The sequence below is a fragment of the Phytophthora infestans genome, genomic scaffold (assembly GCF_000142945.1).
Source record: "Phytophthora infestans T30-4 supercont1.22 genomic scaffold, whole genome shotgun sequence".
NCBI lineage: Eukaryota > Oomycota > Peronosporomycetes > Peronosporales > Peronosporaceae > Phytophthora > Phytophthora infestans.
Window position 1 is genome coordinate 758,161 of NW_003303737.1, and position 19,356 is coordinate 777,516.

The following is a 19,356-nucleotide window of genomic DNA, read 5'->3' on the forward strand; positions in this document are numbered from 1 at the left end:
TCTTTTCTTATTCTTAATTCACTTCCACAGCGTAATCATGTTCATGTTGTTCTTCAAATGCATATACAATTTGTTGTTGCAGTAACGTTTTTCGTCTGTTACCACAGGCTGCATCGCCCTGTGGACAGTTCACACGTGATCCAGTCACACTAGTCTTCGTCCGCCACTTGCGCCATCTGCAGCCGATTCTCGCTCTTCTTGGCTCGCAAATAGTCGTACAGCAGACCTCCACAAGACAAGTTTGATGATGGTTCCCAAGTTGTATCTTCATGGCCCACCCACTTGACTTTGAACTCGCGTACAGCACGCTCCGTGCTCGTCATCAGTGGTGATCTGTCGTCGAGGATGGCCTCGACTTCATATTCACCGGCAACTTGATCTGGTTCCCAGCTGTCCTCAGGCAACAGTTCCTCATCGAAGTCGAGTCTTGCTTCATTAGTCGCGTCTAGTACCAACCGAGTGCTCGGTCGACTGTTGAACTCGTTGACAGCCTTGAGTCTCGACACATGCACTACTGGGTAGAAGCGATACCCACTTCGGTCAGGCAGTTCCAGCTCGTACGCAAACTCTTCCACCTTGCGCTTGATCCGAAAAGGTCCATGCCATCGGTGAGCTAATTTCTTCGTCAAGCCCGGTTTGACGCGTTCCATGTACAGCCACGCCCGGCTCCCAGTCTCAAAAAGATATCTCGGTGGAGCTCTTGCAGGATCTTCCATCTCTTCTGAAGCTTCTAGAGGGTCTGCCGAGTGTTCGTTTCCACTTGGTTGGGGTACAGCAGCTTTTTCCAGTCGACTCAGAGCATCATTATGCTTTTTTGCCCTTCGCTCCTTTTCTACAGCCTGATAATCTTTGGCCATAGTGAGGGCGACCTCATGTTGTCGATTGATCTCACGCCGCCACGCCAGTGCGTCAGACTGCTTGCCGAGTCCTCGTTTGAGTGATGACGACATTGCCCGCAACGTCGACTGCGCATCCCAGCCATGAACGAGGTAGAACGGCGTCTCTTTCCTCGTAGTGTCTTGAGAAGTATTAATAGAAAATACCAGCCTCTCCGCGATTTCGTCCCAATCTTGCTGTAGAGGGTGTTCCGCGTACACCCGTACGGATCCCATCACCGACTTCACCGAGCGTTCCTGCTGTCCATTAGCCTGTGGCCGATAGCTCAAAATCGCTCTTGATCTTGACTGCATCATCTCTGCGAGGGCTTGGAAAACCTCGCTCATGAAGCGTGGGTCGCGGTCGTGCCTTATTAACGATGGGGCTCCGAATCGTCGGTACACACATTCTTCGAACACTTGGGCAACACTCAGTGCAGTCGTATCTGACATAGCCTTGGCAATAACGAATCCCGTAAACGAGCACTGAAATAGGAGCAACGCCGTGTTGCCCCTGCGAGATTTCGGTAGTGGGATCACAAAATCCATCGAGACGATCTGGAAAGATCGTTCGGCTAGTACGTTGCCAGGTGAGTATCCATGAAGCTGCGGACGGCTTTTACTCGAGCTGCAATCTGGACATGACTTCACATGCTTCTCCGCGTCAGCGTACAAGCCGATCCAATAATAATCGGACTTAACGCGATGGAACGTTCTCACCACACCTTGATGTCCTCCTTCCAGCGAGTCGTGACAGTTCTGCAAGACCTCTTGAATCATCGTTGTCGGTACCACAAGCCGCAGCTTGGTCTCCTCTTGCCAACCGTGGTCGTACCGACGATTCAATCCAAGATAGTGAAGCACGCCGTCTTCTGATAACACGAACCGGTCAGCGTATTTCCAGGCATTTCGAGCTTCTTTGTAACTCAGCTCTTGTGCTTGGCCCTGAAGCACCTTCTTGATGTTAAACCACTTCTGCTCCTCGTCTTGTGCCACCAGTATCCGTCTGCGTCGTTCCCTCTATATCGCTACTGGGTCAACATCTTCCGCAATGGGAAATGCCGCTGGTACAGTCTTGTGAGGATGGTCTGGCAAATCTTCGCCGAATGAATCTTCTGTGGACGTCTCTCGTCGTTCTTCATTCTGTTCTTGAGCTTTTGAGACATCCTCCGAGTGTTCATCTGCAAACCTGACGCGTTTCTTGGCTTTCGTCTGTCGCCGAGTCATCACTGCTATATTACCATAATCGCACTTTGGTGAGCTGTAATCAACCACGAAATTTTCGAAAGTTTTCCACTTTGAAGACTCGCTGCCTGACAGTACATGTACTTGACGCTCTGCTCCTCGTGACGAAACATCTACCGAGTCTTCATCCGGCTCGTAGATCATTTCCTGGATGCGGTTCAGCGATGCCAATTCCGACTTGCGAGTTTCAGCCAAGATTACCCGACTGACCTTCGATTCCAGCGCTTCAGTGGCTAACGAATCCGCGGCCGCGTTGTATTCTCGTACAACGTGAAGATATTTAACTGATCGAAGCTTGGCCGTGAGTTCCTTGTGAGTATTCAGCAGCGCTAGCAAAGTTTCCTTCCTGCATGCGATCACCCCTAGTGATTGTTGAATCGCGAGCCTTGAGTCACCAACGATGACTAAATCCTCGGCACCGTGCGCAATAGCAGCCTTGACACCGTTGATCATACCTTTATACTCTGCCTCATTCACCGTGGTAGCCGAGAGGTAAGCGTTTGCAGCAATCACTACCTTCCACTCAGGAAGGCTCCACAGCACCCATGAACAACTCCCGTAGCCACCGTACTTCTCTGTCTTCGCTGATCCGTCAAAAGACATGACGAATCCGCTGTAATTACGGGAAAGCCTGGCGTACAGCAACGCGGGGTCCATTCGAATAGTCGGGGAACCCTTGTTTGGAGGCGCCACCGGCGCGAGCGAGTCTTCCAGGTCAACGAAGCTCGTGATGCTTGACTGCAGTAGCTGCGCAAAGGCGACATCCTTCTCCTTCACGCGCTGCACCTTAAGGTGCCACTGCGATAGCAGCACTGCGAACTGGACCGCGCGTCCGAAGAGAGACTTCGACTTATGCACCCACTCTAACGTCGAGAATCGTGTATAGACATGTAGCGTCTTTCCTGCCAGCTGGACGTCACAGATCTTCAACAGCAGAAGTAACGCCAAAACTTCCAACTCAGCTGGATGGTAGTTCATCTCGGCTTCCTTAAGCACCCGACCGAGGAACCGTACGGGGTGTAACTTGCCTTCATGTTCTTGCATTAGGGTAGTGCTCAACGCCCATTCATACGCAAAGAGCATGACGTGAACTTCTTTCGACCGATCGAAGTGCCTGAGGATGGGTGAATGTGAAACACTCGTCTTCAATCTTTCGAAGGAATGACGTGCCACAGAAAGGCCACCTTCAACGACAAAGTCTTCATCTTTGAGCTGGTACAGCGCCGCACCGTAGACCGCGAAGTCTTGAATGAAGCGGCTGTAGTAATTAACCGCTCCAAGAAACGACTGCATGCTCTTCTTACTCGTTGGAAACGAAAGCTCGGTGATAGCCGCAAGCTTCTTGGGGTCAGCTCTGATACCTTCTGGCGAAATTTTATGCGACAGAAAGTCCACCTTGGGTTGGCAGAAGATGCTCTTGGTGAAGCTAATGCTGATACGACACTGTGCAAATTTTGCCAGCAATCGGTCCAGCGTCGCCAGGCAGCTGTCAAAATCCTCGCCACCGAAGAAAATGTCATCCACAAACGACCGTCGACCAAATACAGGTACCAGCGATGATTCGTCTGATTCCCCGTTCGTAAACATGTCAGCGACGGGGCTGTTGACGAGTTGTAGTACAGGGTCGGTCTCTACCGGTGCTTCGCGTTCTGCCGCGAGCTTCGTTTGAAACGAACCCTCGGCGCTTGGTCCACGACGTTCCTTGGCCTGTTCTTCAGCTAAACGCATCCTCTCCGAGTATTCAAACCAACCTTTTTTAGGTTGAACGAACCCCCAGAGTGCGTTGTCAATCATACGCTGGTAGATCATCGGCGCGTTCTTTAACCCAAAGGGCATGCGTAACCACTCAAAATGTCCTAGTGCGCAGACGAACGCTGACACTTTACGCGCTCGCAAGGTCATCATGACCGCCCAGAAGCCGCTTGCTGCATCCAGTGAGCAGAACCATAGGTAGCGCTCGATATCTGTTAGCAGGTCGTCGACTAGCGGCATTGCATACTCCATGATCGCGGTGATAGCATTCACCATCTTGTAATCAATGCAGAGCCGGATGTCCAGCTCGTTCTTTTTTATCACAGTCACGATCGGCGATGCCCATGGACTGTCTGAAAAGACGATCGGTCCTGCACGCAATAAAGCGCGCAGCAGCTCGTACAGCTTGCCGAGAAATCGCAGTGGCACGCGCCGGGCACGCTGTTTAATTGGGGCGTGCCCCTGTGTGTCGATATCGCATACCGCTCCGTAGGCTGGCGGCGGCAGTTCGTTACCACTAGCAATTAGGATGTGCTCATGTTTCTTTAGCGTCGCGACTAGACGTTCTCGGCGTTCAGTCGACAGCTCAGGATCAGCAACATTAGGCGCAGTGTAGTCAATTGTCGTGTTGATCTCTTCGATCAGGTCCGGCAGGAATGTCAGCTCCTTCGCGTAGTCGTCCAAGCCAATGTTGTTAGCTGGGTGTTCGTGGAAATCATTTCTCGTATCCTCCGTTGCTTCATTTCCCTCGGTTGTTAACACTCGAGCAACCGAGATGTATGTTCCGTCCAACGCCGCTACGGATTCTTCCCTTGACTCAACATTGGCATCCGCTTTGATTTCAACAGTCGGTACTTGGTCCATCTCCTTCCCATCCTGGTTTCCCATTTCTGGGCCATCTGCCGAGTCGTCGTTCGCAATATTGAATGCGTGGGCCGCCGACATATTGGGTTGTTGACTTTTGTTCCGCTCCTCGTTCTGCCGCTGTCTTGGCATTTCGGAATTCGCACCAATCTTGCAATGAATACTCGGTGCCGTACTCAACACCTTCTGCGCGATGCCTGTATCCTCTGGATCAACCACCGATGGCTCGTTCGCAGATTTGGTGACACACAAGGCCGGGACAGCTTCGTCAAAACGGGTGACTCCATTCAATCCAGTGCCGTTGCTTCTCGCTTCCGTGGTCACCCCTGACTGGACTCTAACACTCGTTGGCGTATGTACCACGTTTACCGGCCTCAGTAGTTCGTGTGTACGCACTACCGAGGCTTCGTTCGCGTTATTGCCTCCGCCATTGTACGTGTCCAAAGATTCTGCGGAAGGCTGACCGTCGGCCGAATCCCCGGCTGTCACCCTAGACGCCAGACAGGCTTCCACTCGTTCACGTTCTTCCAGGATCAGTGCCCAGCGCTCTGCACATGTCAGACGATCACTAGAATCCACTAGCGAGTCTTCTAGAGGTCGTGCTAGCACCCCACCGGGTTCTGGGTAGTATGGTCGATCAACTGCTGAAGGCTGAGCTGCAAGCCATTGTTCGTAGATTTTGCATTCACGCTGAAAGAGCTCGCGGTCTCTACAACCTTCGTAGGCTAACACTTGCCAGTCTTGGTACTTCTTGAACTCCAGACGCACATAGCCGTCACCTCGTGGCAAATCCCCATCTGGAATCCACATCGCGATCGAGTCGTGTGCTGGTAGGTACACAGTTCGATCAGACACGTTGGTCAATCGAATGTTCTGAGGCCGTCCACGTCGAAACCTCGTCACTGACGGGATTAGCTTGTTCGTTCGACGAACCCACAGTACGTGTTCTTCCAGCCCGACTTGACGCTTCGCTAGTCGATATTCTCGCCACTCGTGCGCTTGAATGTCCAACCGCTCGGGTGGCCCGGCGTTAACATGGGAGCCGTATTCTTCGCTGTCGATCATGTTCTTGGTCTTTATCAGCGGGATTTGGACTTCGTGCGGTAATTGCGCCGCACCGTGAAACAGGTCCAACCGGATCCCATCTGGGATCATAAAGTCGGTCCCGAGTACCACGTCGACGCCTGCACTATGCGCCATTACCCACATCTCAAACTCGTACACCATCTCCCATCCGAGCGTAATCTTGACGCACGCTCGCCGCGTCGTAGACACCTTGCCTTCGTTAATACCTTGAATGTCAATGCGGCGTCCGTGATCGGGTACATCTCGGAGTCGCAACTTCTTAGCAAAGGCGTCAGTGATCACACTAACGTTCGCTCCTGTGTCGAGGAGAATCCTCGTTCGCTGGTCGTTCACAGCGCCTTGCACCAGAGCTCTCATGCTGATCCGTCGGTCGAATTTCTTGGCCGACCACCACCCCTGTCTCTCGCCAGGGTTCAACTTCATCATCTTGGAGTGACCCTTGGGCTCGTCTCGCGCTGCACTCGAAACCAAGCCGAGCGAACCCTCGCTGGTGCCCTCATCAGCATCAGCACACTCCACTATTTCTCCAACACCTCCACCGAGGATTCTACTCCTCTCCTTTTCATTTTCCGTCGCGTTCACACTTGTTACGTATTTATCAGGCCATTCACTCTGCCCCATGAAAGCAAAGATACACTCTGCTTCCATTGAAGGCTCGGTTAACTGTGGCAGCCCGATAGGAGACCAACCCAGTTGTAGTTGGCGGGCTGCCTAGTTTAAATGACGTTCTTGAAACGGACGGCCCTTGAGCTCTGGCGGGAGTTCCTCCTTCGTGCCCTTAGTGCGCACGAATTTGGCAAGGTCTTGGAAGTTGCGATAAAGTTCGCATTGTCCAGCATCGTGGAGTTGTTTGCAGAACTTGCATCGCTTGTTACAGTAGTGGGCGGAGTGACTCATGCCACCGCATACCGCGCATGGTCCGTACTGTGGGCGTCGGTTTTCTCGGTTGAAGTCACGTCGACCGCGTTGGTCCTGATTGAACCCACGGTCACCACCTCGGCGATCTTGATTGAAGCCATTCTCGCGATCAGGCGTGTTTCCACGCGGCTGACGGTTGTCTGAACGTGCGTAGGTGCCTTCAGCAGCTGCACGGCGTTCATTTTCGTTAGCAGCGGCGAGGTATCGGTCGTTTTCATCCAATGCGAAATCACCATCCGTATTATCGGGCTGAAAGTCGTTGTACTCGTCTTGGACATCGGTGTAAGCGTTCGGATCTTCGTTTGAATACTCGGTGCCTCCCTGAGCAGCTTCACGACCTTCTAATTCAGCTAGTAGGTCATCCACCGTGGCTTCAATGAGCGTCACTCTTGGTTTGTTTCGGTTGTCATCGCGGCGGCGGTCATCACGCCGGTTGTTGCGGGCGAATCCATCGTCGCGTCGCGTATCACGACTCTTGGAGTATCGGTACTCACTGTCACGCTTGGCCATCCTCTCCTTGCCCTTGAGAACATCTTCGATGATCTCTTCGAGCTCGTGAATGTCGGCGACTCGAGCGTGGTAGAGACTCTCCGCCAGCTTGTCATCATCGCATGTTGCCAGGAACTGCTGTACGTGTTCTTTCGCGTCGCGACCACTCTTCTCGAAGTGTAGACGGGCGGTCCGAGCATAGCCATTCAGCCTGTTTATGTAGTCGCACAGATGTTCATTACGTTCCCGCTTGGCGGAGTAGTAACGCGACAGTGCCGTCTGCGTGAACTGCGAGCAGTAGTAGCGGATGAACGCGTCGCTCAGCAACTTCCACTTGCGCTTCGTCTTCTTCGGAAGTTGACGGAACCAATGAATGGCTCCGTCCCGGAGACTTAGCTCAAATGGAATGCACCATTTATCGGCATCTGTGTGGGTTCCAGTCATTTCATAGACGAACCCACGGAGCCACTGCATACAGTTCTCGCTCTTGTTGCGAGAGCCTGAGAACGGCGTGATGCGATCCAGCGGTCGGTGCGAGGCCATTTCGATCCTCGGTGTTGGGTCCACGTCGTTCAGCGTCGCTAGCTCATTTATCTGACGCATCAACTTGAGTTGAGGATCTTCCTCGTCGAATGTACGCACCAAAATATCATCGTCACTGGACAAACCATCGCTGTCGACTTGACGACGTCCGGCACCACCTTTGGGAGCTCGCGCACCGCCTCGGCGACCGAACGAACCCTCGTTACTTGCGTAAATACTTTGCATACGGCTCCTCGAACGTGGCGTAACCATGTGCGAGTCTTGAAAGTACGGTGAAGCTTCGGTAGTGCCAAAGGCACCACGCTCAGCTCCACGCTTGGTCGGAGGAGTACGAACGAGTCGTTGGGGCGTCAGCGGCAATGGAATCTTGGACGGATCTTCATCTTGAATCATCGGTCGACTCACAGGTTGCTTTCCGGCATTGATGCCAACAGCGCCAAACGCCTTCCGAAGCTTCTTCTTCCATTTCTGGAGAGCAGCTCCGGCTTCATCTTAAACATCTATTGCAGCAACCTGTCTGTCCGTCACACTAAATTGTCGTGCCTGTCACGCTTTTCCGGACAAATCATTGGATAAAATAATTTAAATATTTCTACTGGCTGCCGAGCGCAGCGAAGGTGGCTTTAATTGGTTAAAACAAGATTGTGCTGTCGACATCAATAAATGGATATGTTTCTTTTTTTACATATGGGGATTTGTACAAGGCAAATACATTATCCGAAGGCGGTATCGTTTTAGTATTATTTACTTTTTCGTAATGCATTGATATTTGAGTACTAAACGGAGGGCAGGGTGCTTAGCGTACACGTAAGCATGCGTGTTTCCGAGGACATGGTTTAAGTATACTAAATACTCTGGAATCAGTAGGATCTGCGAGTTACACTGACTAAAATGATAATTTCAATTTTTTATTGTAAAAATATTAGCATTAATAAGCTATCTGAGTGGGTTTCTGGTATTACTAAATCGTACATGTTATATGTACAGCAGTAGCCGGTCGTGTGGACTGGCCGTGAGAACAAAGCTGTGCTTTTAAACGTTGTCACTTGATCCACAAAGATAGATAGTTTTAGATTGACGTGTGAACAAAAAGAAGTTATATGTGCTGATGACAATTACTACTGTATTTTCCTAAGCGTTTTTTAACAACAAATTCTGATACTTCTTAATAGGCAGACGCGTTCCCGACAAGGGCGTAGAATAAGGTTTTACATGCAGCGGTAAGATAACAACACATCATGGTTATTATAAGTAGGCCCTTAAAGAAACGTTAATCAACTTAGAGCCTAATCTACGTTTAACCATCCTGGAATCATCGTTTAAGTATCAAATAAAAATACCGCCGTCAACAACAACAGCAGCAAGGCGTCGTGCGACGCATCGTTATATCCAAAGGCTATAACCATAACAGGCACAGATTGGAGTGTCTAATGACTAATTCTGAATCAGCACAAAATGAACACACTTTAATACATAAGAAAATGCTACAGCTTGAATATTTTTATTAAATATTCAAACTGTAGCACTTTTAATTTTCTTTCAAAGGAGCGAGTTTGGTATGCAAAATGGTTAATAGTCAGTGTATTACAAGCTTAACCAGGCAGTACAAGCGGGTATTTGATGCAAGCTGGACAGATATTCTTTGCATTGTTGCAATCTAGGTTTCAGAAACGGCCCGTGAAATCGAGCACGACGCTAAACTAAAAATATTATTATATTATTTAGCGTTTTTAGACTGAAGTGCAGGTGGAAGATTAAGGTACAGTGATCGCCAACAACAATAAAGAAACTTTGCCAAGATCACTAGCGTAATCGTTTATGAGCATGGTAAGTATGATGCTAGGGTCTCAGTCTTTTGTACCGGTAGAAATATTTACACGGCTTACTGGGAACTCAGCATTTTGTAGCAAATATAACGCAGATTTATGAAATTTAAGATGTCGATCTAGGCACAAGGGAGACTCAGAGGATGTAGACTAATTATCCCGCCGAAGCGAAGCGAAGGCGGGAAGGCAAAAATCTAGAGTAAAACCTAAATTACCGCCGCGTAGCGGCGGCGCTCGGCTAGTGTGGACTCCAATCCTGGAGCGACATCGTCGATGGGTACGTCTCGTTCTCGAACCCCAGCGACAACAGTAGCGAAACTGAATATTCGGCAACTTGACTAGTCGAAACCGAGTTGACTGGGTATTGAAGTTCCTGCGCAAGCGCAGGCCAGTCGGCTTTTTTCTTGGGGATGGGCTTGAACAGCTGCATCCACTCATCATTCTGCATCAGCGCTTGTACGCGGTCACAAAAGCGCTTGGCGGCTGGTGTATCACCGTTGATAGGTGGGCGAGGTGCCTTCAGCAGTGCTGAATGCTTTGCACTTGCCACTGACCCCGCCAGACTTGGCAGGCCTAGCACCAACCTTCTCGCCTGAGGATGGCAAAGCCGATTCGAATGGGTTGTTGCTCGGCAGCAGGTGGGAATTCCGGTAGGTCATCCGGAAGTCGTCGTAAAAGATCGATCAATGGCAGAGATCATAGAACGGGATTTGTCGTTGAAGGTGGCCTTTCGGTGGCACGTCATTCCTTCGAAAGATTGAAGACGAGTGTTTCACATTCACCCATCCTCAGGCACTTCGATCGGTCGAAAGATTGATGGTACCGTCGGTTGTCCTTTCGCCATATTTCTTGTCTTTTACTTGTTCTTCTTCTCTTGGTAGCTCGTAAACTGGAAGGCCATACAAACAGTTCACAATGGTCACAATCTGTTCCCGGGTCGCGGCACCAGTTGTGGTGTTGGAAATCCCTCGTGAACTCTAGCTACAGATGTAGTTAGGATGTTCCCACAACAATACGTCTACTAGGATAGTAAACGATCGTTCGGGCGGACCTGAAGACCCCAGTTCTGCCCTTGCACCGGGACAAACTGGACCTTGTACACTACTTATATAGGCCAACCAGTAAAATAAGAACACGCTACTAGCACGAGCAAAGCTAGCAGGTGTTTTGAATCCTCGTGGTCCCAACAGCGGAAGGGTACCAGGCACGGGTAAGCCTTTACGAGATCACCGAATGTTCAACACTCGGCTGGAAGAAATAAAAGGGAGGCAATTCAAGCACTCCCAGTCGTGCAAATAGGCAACAATAAGCCGTAACGTAAAACCTCCCGATAAAAATCGGCCAATACACAAAGTCTCTTGGCCTTGCCGGATGAACCCTCGCTACAGAGCTTCGAGTTCACCGACAGGCATAACACACTCAAACAAGCTTGACCTGACGCTTACCTTGGAGCCGGACGTCGCTCTGTGTGCTTGAGTGGAAATTCTGTTCTGTATTTAAGCTTACCCTTTCGGGTCTATTCCTAATAAGAAGTCCTAATCAAGTATACAAATATCAAGTGAACAATGATCCGTTATGGATCTTCTTGCATGCCAAGCGTCGTCTGCACCGTCGCATGAGCATCTTTAACGGTCCGCGCCTTGTCCCAGACGGTGAACGTGTCTTCCAAAGGTCGCTGAGTCTTCCGCGAACTCATCCCAACCGCCACTGAGGGATCGTACCGTAGATGGTCCGCTGTATGCGAATCCGGCCAGTCCATTATTAATAATAAGGACAGCCTGGATTCAGTGACATAGGGCCGTATCCGATACTAGTTGAAAACTCGGAGGTGACGCCGTCGAGTCCCTTGCACTTTAGCGTCTCCGTACATCACCTGACCGAGGGTTCATCGCTTGAACAACTTGGGCGGTGTCACGTCTTTGTCGACGGGTGATAATCCGCAACTTCGGAGAGATCACTACATCACATCTCACCAACCCATGCGCTTGGTTCGGACCAAGCAATCTGATTAGAAGGGTTTACCCCAATTTAAATTTTTAAGTACGAAAACTACCATACAAATTCATATCTAGGTCAAGAGCTGCGTACATTATGTAGGAGGCCTCTGAATCGCCCTGCCACCTACATCAAGACCATCTAGATCGCCCTCCTACCGCCTACACAGCCCACAGTTTCCGTAGCGCCTCCACTGTTGCTGTGCGGAGAGTTTAACGTTGCGAGTCCTTGGTCCATTTTTGGTGTCACATCCTAGACCAAGCTGGTACTAAACCGGTCCCAAGTGATGTATCATGTCTAGCCTAAATTTGGGTTTGGTTCTTGCTTTAGGAGATTTTTGGAAGTCTTTCAATAGAAATGCAATGTCATCAACCAATGGTTGGCTTTGGGCGACCTTGCTACCTTGTACCAAATATCCCGAAGTATGACGTGTCACACTTCATGTTACCAGGGGTACACCTAGGGCTCCGTACCCCGTTACACCGATCAATCCCACTTTTTAGGAAGTTTCAGATTTTGCAGAGTGAATAACAGGCAGCTTAATACATGTACTACCTCCGCTCTGAAAAAGATAACCATTTCAAATTATATTACAGCCTACCCAACAAAATACCCCCTCGATGCCGATCACTTTTTGGATTTCGAATCTCCCGCGCTTTCCCGACCAGACTGGCTCCCGCTCCCAGCTTTCATTTTAAAAGCTGGCACCTGGGGGAGATCACAGACAGTGAGCGCCAGGCCGTCTGGGAGTCCTTACTGCTTCGCAGCGTGGGAGGAGTGCTCAAACATGGAGAGATCGTTCGGGTTGCAGCGTACTTCCGTGTGGGCCGCCAAGTTGTCGAACGAATTTGGAGGCGTGGAATCAATTCGATGGGAGGTCGAGTAGCAGCCGTGGTCAAGTCAAGGAAGAGCGCATGTGGTAGGAAGAAGGTCAATCGAGCTGAGCTGTGCGAGAGAATCGCTGCTTCAGCGCGCGTCCAACATGAGCTGCTACCTGGTTCAGCAGCTGATCAAGGAAGGCTACATACGGCGTGCGCTCAGACAGACCCGTCCACTACTTACACCCACGCACAAGTTGGTGCGCCTCCGGTTTTGTCTGGACCACGTTCGACCTAACGGAAGGGGGGATTACGTGTTTGATCCAATGTTTGACGTCGTGCATATTGACGAGAAGTGGTTCTACATTAAGAAGATTGGGCAGAGTATTTACTTACTGAATGAAGTACCGCTCGAGGATCCTCCTGTTCAGTTCGTGCAGAGCAAACGCTATATCATGAAGGTGATGTTTTTGTGTGCTGTTGCGCGACCCCGAGGAAACGGGGATGGCAGTCTCTGGCCTGTTGTAGAGCGCTACATCACTCAAAGGGCAAGTGTGAATCGCCCTGCTGGCGTGGAAGAACTGCGACCTGTCTCAATAACAAGGGATATTTCACGTCAGATGCTGGTGAACGACATAATTCCTGCTATCAAAGCAAAGTGGCCGCAAGAGCAGAAGGGTGTTGCCATTCGCATCCAACAAGATAACGCTCGGCCCCACGTCCAAGAGGATGATGACTACGTTAACGCGGCAGGGTCCTCGGATGGCTGGAACATCGCGCTGCGGAACCAGCCTGCACAAAGTCCTGATTTCAACTGCCTAGACTTGGGCTTTTTTGCAAGCACTCAATCGCTGCAGTCGCAGACAATACCACGAACACCCCAAGGCCTCATCAGGGAAGTGGAGAAAGCTTTTGGAAAAACTACAGCGGACATGCTTACCAAAACGTTCTTGACTCTGCAACACGTCATGGAGCAGGTTATGAACTGCAAAGGTGATAATCATTACCGTCTCGGACACTTGCACAAGGACAAGCAAGTACGAGCTGGCACTCTCCCTACGTCACTGCCTTGTGACGCTATCTCACTCGCCAATGCTAACGCGTACATGCTGCTTCTTGCAGCGAGCAGCCCCCCACCCACCGCCTACCGCTGAAGTTCCAGAAGCCCCAATGAGCGCCCCTTCAGAATGTGGCGATGTAGTTGCCGTCTTAGATCCGTTTTTGTATCTGTAGTTGCTCGGCGGAGCATGAACGCCTGTGCCTTGCTTAGTTTCTCACTGCCAGCTCTCGGTCATAAAGCTAGCTAGCCAGCCTCTCAGAAATTAATAAACGCTCAAATGAACGAGGCGGAGCGCTGCGCAAAAAAAAAACAAATGGTTATCTTTTTCCGAGCGGAGGTAGTAATAAGTTGCCCGTTTCAATGCTTGCGCAGAAAAATGCCATATGTTGTGCCAGCAATATTCTTGTGGTATACCGGTACCGGTAATAAAAATCTCTTTTGCCAACCCGTCGACACGTGCACAGGCAGTCTCTAATCTGCGGCAAACGTTGCGATCGCTTTTTCATACGTCGAAGTATCTTTCTATCATTATCGGAAATGTCTAAGAGTCTTAACGTGGGGCTTTTCGGCTGTGGCACCGTGGGTGCAGGTGTGTTTGACCTGCTGCACAGCCCCGTGCGTCGTCAGAAGTTCATGGCCATGGGCGTGAACGCGCTGGTGTCCAAGATCTGCGTGCAGAACCTGAGCAAGGATCGCGGACTTAAGCACTTCTCGGCGTCGGAGACCACGTTCACCAGCAAATACAGCGACATCCTTGAGGACAAGAACATCAACTGCATTGTGGAGCTCATGGGCGGCGTGGATGACGCCAAGGACGTGGTCTTCGGCGCCATTAAGGCCGGCAAGCACGTCATCACGGCCAACAAGGCGCTCGTGGCCAACTTCATGCCCGAGATCGTGCAGCTGCTGCAGGACCACCCGGAAGTTCGCTTCGGGTATGAGGCCGCAGTGGCTGGTGGCATCCCCATCATCCACACGCTGCAAAACGCCTACAACTCCGACACCATCACGGAGATTGCCGGCATTATGAACGGCACCACCAACTACATGTTGTCCAAGATGGAGGCCGAGGGCGTCGCTTACGACGCTGTGCTGAAGGAGGCACAAGATCTGGGCTATGCGGAGGCCAACCCCAGCGCCGACGTGGACGGATTCGATGTTCAGTCGAAGATCGCCATCTTGGCGAAGCTCGGCTTCGGTGGAATTGTCAAGCCTTCGGACATCCCGACGGTGGGCATCTCTCGTGTCTCTGCGGCCGACTTTGAATACGCCAAGATGATGGACAGCACGATTAAGTTGCTCGGTGTGGCCAAGCAACTCACGCCAGCGGATGAGGGGACCGGCAAGCCTCAGGAGGTGACGGTGTATGTGTCGCCTGTTGTGGTCAAGCGTAGCAACGTCATCGCCAGCATCGGCGGCGCTACGAACCTCGTGAACGTGCGTTCGGACAACTTGGTCAGCAGCGCGTACGTCGGTCCGGGCGCTGGACGCTTCCCCACGGCCAACTCAGTGATGAACGACATCATCCAGTTGGCTCACGGCGACGCCCCACTGGACCCGTTCAAGGCCTCGGTGCCTCTCACACTGCAGCCAGACTATGAGGCTCACTTCTACGTGCGTCTCACTATCACCGACGGTCTGGGCGTCATCCGCCACGTCGGTCAATTCGCTGAGGAGAGCGGCGTTTCCATCTACTCGATCCTGCAGGCGCCGATCGTCGACCGTGCGAACGTGCAGTTCGTTGTCACCACGGAGACGTCGCTACTGTCCAAGGTGCGCTCGATGTGCCAGAAACTCGCTGCTTTGCCCTTTGTGCAGGAGGAGCCTCTGTACCTGCCGATCATGAAGTAAAAACGCTGACGAGAGTGTGGCCGTAACCAGTGGACACTAAATTGCCGATTCATCAATACATGTGTGCCAATGGGTGGGCTTATTCAACGCGTTAGCTCTTCACAGAATAAAATGATGTTGCACACTTATACAGTAGACAGCCTGCTGCTTCAACTGGCGTCGTAGCGCACATTGTCCGGTCCGGCAAAGGAGAACGCTGGCCTTCCCCTCCAGATCATCGTGTCGGAGTGCTCGCGGTCGGTGTTTCGGTAACGGGCACAGATGGAAGACAAGGAGTTGATGTAGTGGTTCCGTTCGGCCGGGTTCCCGACGTCCTCGGGTTTACCGCCACCTTCAGCAGACCATTCGTCGTCGGGGATAACGGACTGGTAACTGGTCGAATAGCCCCGTCCGTACGAGTCGGTGCTGAAGCGTTCCATGCTGCAATTGACGCTCGTTGTAGTAGTCTCCATCATGGAAACACCACTCCGCTCGACCCACTTGGCGAGTTCTTCGTCTTGGTCGAATCCGCCGCAATTTCCGTGCAATGCAGCTCGAATGACCGTATTCCACTGCTCGTAGACTGCAGCGTTGGGTGCTCGGAACCACACGCGCTTCGACCGCCAGCCGTACTCGATGCCGATCATAAGCTTGCGTGACTCTTTCGCCTTTGTCGCCAACATGCGCACAGGGTGCATCCGTCGATCGAGAGAGATCGCAAGTGCAGAGCTGCCAAGGCATCCCTGACGACGACGCCTGACACACACCACCGCTGAGTATTGCTTGAATTGTTCCGACGATAACTCACTCGAGCAGATCAGTTGTACGTGCACCTGGCGCCTGAAAGGCCGCAAGTAAATACATGTAGTAGTATTAACCTTAAGTGTGGTATAACTTCAAGTATTTTGAAAATGACCATTTGTCTTCCATGCAAAACCTTACCAAAACACTTCACAAACTCGCATCTTCATTGCACTAGCCAACGTCACAAACGACGGAGCATCGAGACAAAAGTCGTCCATGTAGAGACTCGCTTCATTGTTCGGTATGGTGGTCACAGTGGCGCGAGCTCGTGGATTGATCGGCTGGAGCGGGCCGCCACCGCTGATCTTTCCATCCCGAACTTTGGATCCCCGAGGTTGCCTGTCTCGGTGGGTCGACTGTGACGATGGGGAGAGCATTCTTGGCACCTTGATCTCTAATTCGACAATGAGAGAAGGAAATGGAAATCCAATCACAAGCAAGGTTCGATCACTCCACGGCGCTACTAAAAGTAAATGCAACATCACGCATGCGTCGGGTCAAGGCGCCACCACACATCGCAGCCTTGAAACGTCCTCACTTCGAGTCAAATTAGCGTTTTGGAGCAATTCTTGTCCTCACTGTTCTCGGTGTCCTCTTCCATTGCATAAAAATTTAGAGGAGATCGACGTGGCGAATCGTCAGTGAAATGCGCGTGCCCACTTCGATGTTGTCGACGCTGTGTAAGTAGCGCGTGTAGGCTTCTCCCGTGAACAGCAAGAGACTACGACGTTCCAGCTGGAAATCAAAGTTCTGCACAATCTCATTGGTAGGCGCCGCCTCTGAAACGCTCTGATTGTCGACTGATGCCAAAGCACGATGCGGCTCAAACGTCACTCGGCACTCAGCGCCAGTGCTGATAATGGACACCAGAGGGAAATACGCAGGCCCGTCCTCATGTGGTAGAATGCAGTCCCCCACACCATATTCTGTGCATCAGCAAGTATGCAACTGGTTGGTCTTAACGACATGTTTGGGACTGTGGGGGCAGCTTACGTACCGTTGATGAGTGCGTGGTTGGGCTTCTTTTCTTCACTGAAGATGCCAGTATCCAGTAGTGTCTGGCTGATCTGTTGTAGCCATTCAGGGAGGGGATTAGGCTCGAATGGGACCTTGACTTCCCCTCCCCACATTTGCAGACGACGGTGTTTTAGCTTGACCCAGAGATCGTTGTCATGCGGAACAGCGTACACTCGCTCTACAATGGCCGCCTCCTCGTCCTGCGTGATCCAGTTGGGTATGTAATACACTCCGGAAATCGGTCCTTTGCGGAACTCCTCGATATTAATTTTTGATCTGGACAAGGAGCAAGAGATTTACTGTTAACAATGAAACATGCACAGTTTTCTAGTGGCTCGCCGAATACTTCTCACCTCTTCGCCCACACACTCAGAGTTGCTTGTTGCCATTGCGATACACGCTCTTCAATTTCCTGTGACTTGCCGGTGTCTTTTGACGCAGATTTTGTGTCGGTGTTTGGCTTGGATTGGGCTGCCTCTCGTACACGGCGGCGTTCCTCGCGCATCAGTTCACGGAAGTCCATACTGAAATGTTTAATTTGGTGATTGGGTAAAAATTGTGCTCTTCTTTGGGAAAATGTAGCCATAACGTTTTTTTCTGACACACCACGATATATTTATCGTTCCGACTTGTGGAGTTCATGCACAACTGAGACGACTGTGCCATGTTCTCGCTCGACGTTGTGCGATGGCGAAAGAATCAATCGGAGCAGGAAGCTGCGAGGTTGAAACAAGCTGAAAAGAATGGAGCATCACCGTCACAAGCTGTTCAGGCACGGCAGATCAAACGTATTTACGGGAAATCGATGTGAGTTGTTAAACAATGAAAGGTGGTTAATGCTTCTAGGACTGAACGTCCAGTGATTGTGTCAGAAAGGAGATGCACAAGTCGTATTTGGACCGCGTTGGCGACTGGATGAGGGAGGCCCCCGATCAGGATTGGGGCAAAGACTACGCCAAAGAGGATTATTCCAAGGCCTACCTGTGCGTCTACAGTAGTAGACAATGTCTACCTCGCGTTAACGGGACACTTGCAATCTGCTAACGGCAACTCATTTGTTGGATAGACCTCGTGTAAGAGCAAAGGAACTGGAGCACGGAGGAGCCGTCAAGAACGGGTATGTCGAATCTGCAACACAATATTTGTAGTTTATCATAAGTTTTTTTATTTCAATATTGTTGACTAGCTCGTACTCACCTCGAGCTATCTACAAAGGGGGCGGGAAGCTTATACGCCGTGCTAAATCTCCACACCATGAAATTGAAATGCCGCGTGAAAAGTATGCCGAACGGATCGTCAACTTCGAAAAGACTCGCGAGAAGCACAAAGAAATCCAACCACCAATGGCGTTCCTGAAGAACAAGCCATTGTCATGTGCCAAGTACTTTGTGGAAGATATAATCTGTGTTGACAACAACGCACGAAGCGAACACGAGAGCGAGCAATCTGATGCCTCGCGAGACTCGAAGCGAAGAACAACATGCGCGGCAGACTGCCCGCCATCTCCCGAGAGAGTCAACCAAGCGGACGAAGATGACAGCAGTGAAGATGAAGAAGGCTCAGCACGCAGAAGACAGAAAAGTGCCGTGTATGATCGTCTCTACTGGAACGCTCATGGTTCAAGAGCAACAGTGCTCGGTGGCACAGCAACTCCGGAGCCTCCAACGACAGCCGAGTACGTGGCTCACCCAAAATGGCGTCAACACAGTCCTGAGAAATGGGTCGGTGGCAGACCATTCACCAGCACCATCTTGTCAAGCAAGGCACATGCAGCGTCTCGCTCCAGTATCTCGGGGGCGCCTCACCCCAGGGCTGTGCTAGTTGACGATCCGTTTACTCCTGCCGGAACTACCAGCGCACCTCCCACCCCTGAAGTTCGCGCCTTGGTAAGGGACCTCGGTAGTAGATATTTTCTTTACAGCGCTTCACCCAGTAACTTAGACTTGCTGTGGTTTTGTCTACTACGCAGGAGCACGCTCGTCGTGTCAAAATGGCATTGGAAACCACCTTCAAGCCTGTCCAACACCACAGCAAAAAGTACTTCAACTCCATGTGGACAGAACGCAAAATCTACGTCTCCATCAACAACAACACCGACACTCGATCCCCCTCTGTATCATCACCGCATTTGCCTTCTCCCACACGTAAGACGAATGTCGGGCGTGAACTTCTCCAACAGATCCGTCAGCAGCACCAGCAACCTCCGTCCGTATCCAAATAGCAACTCGAACCAA

The 19,356-nt window shown here is 51.1% G+C and overlaps 4 protein-coding genes across 4 annotated transcripts; 2 read left to right on the plus strand and 2 right to left on the minus strand.

The window, feature by feature from the left end:
- Positions 1-13,890: 13,890 nt before the first annotated feature.
- On the plus strand, positions 13,891-15,409 carry PITG_11615 (homoserine dehydrogenase, putative; the record flags this gene model as incomplete). Its single annotated transcript, XM_002901113.1, has 1 exon — positions 13,891-15,409. The coding sequence occupies one exon, from the start codon at positions 14,009-14,011 to the stop codon at positions 15,320-15,322; it is 1,314 nt and encodes a 437-aa protein (XP_002901159.1).
- A 62-nt stretch (positions 15,410-15,471) lies between these two features.
- PITG_11616 (uncharacterized protein) lies at positions 15,472-16,482 on the minus strand (the record flags this gene model as incomplete). Its single annotated transcript, XM_002901114.1, has 3 exons — positions 15,472-15,552; positions 15,634-16,141; positions 16,244-16,482. 3 exons carry the CDS (start codon positions 16,480-16,482, stop codon positions 15,472-15,474), a joined length of 828 nt encoding a protein of 275 aa, XP_002901160.1.
- A 235-nt stretch (positions 16,483-16,717) lies between these two features.
- On the minus strand, positions 16,718-17,645 carry PITG_11617 (alkylated DNA repair protein alkB; the record flags this gene model as incomplete). Its single annotated transcript, XM_002901115.1, has 3 exons — positions 16,718-17,031; positions 17,103-17,398; positions 17,560-17,645. 3 exons carry the CDS (start codon positions 17,643-17,645, stop codon positions 16,718-16,720), a joined length of 696 nt encoding a protein of 231 aa, XP_002901161.1.
- Positions 17,646-18,001: 356 nt separating this feature from the next.
- Positions 18,002-19,343, plus strand: PITG_11618 (uncharacterized protein; the record flags this gene model as incomplete). The annotated part of the gene is made up of 5 exons (XM_002901116.1): positions 18,002-18,105; positions 18,189-18,239; positions 18,309-18,996; positions 19,092-19,196; positions 19,272-19,343. 5 exons carry the CDS (start codon positions 18,002-18,004, stop codon positions 19,341-19,343), a joined length of 1,020 nt encoding a protein of 339 aa, XP_002901162.1.
- Positions 19,344-19,356: the final 13 nt, after the last annotated feature.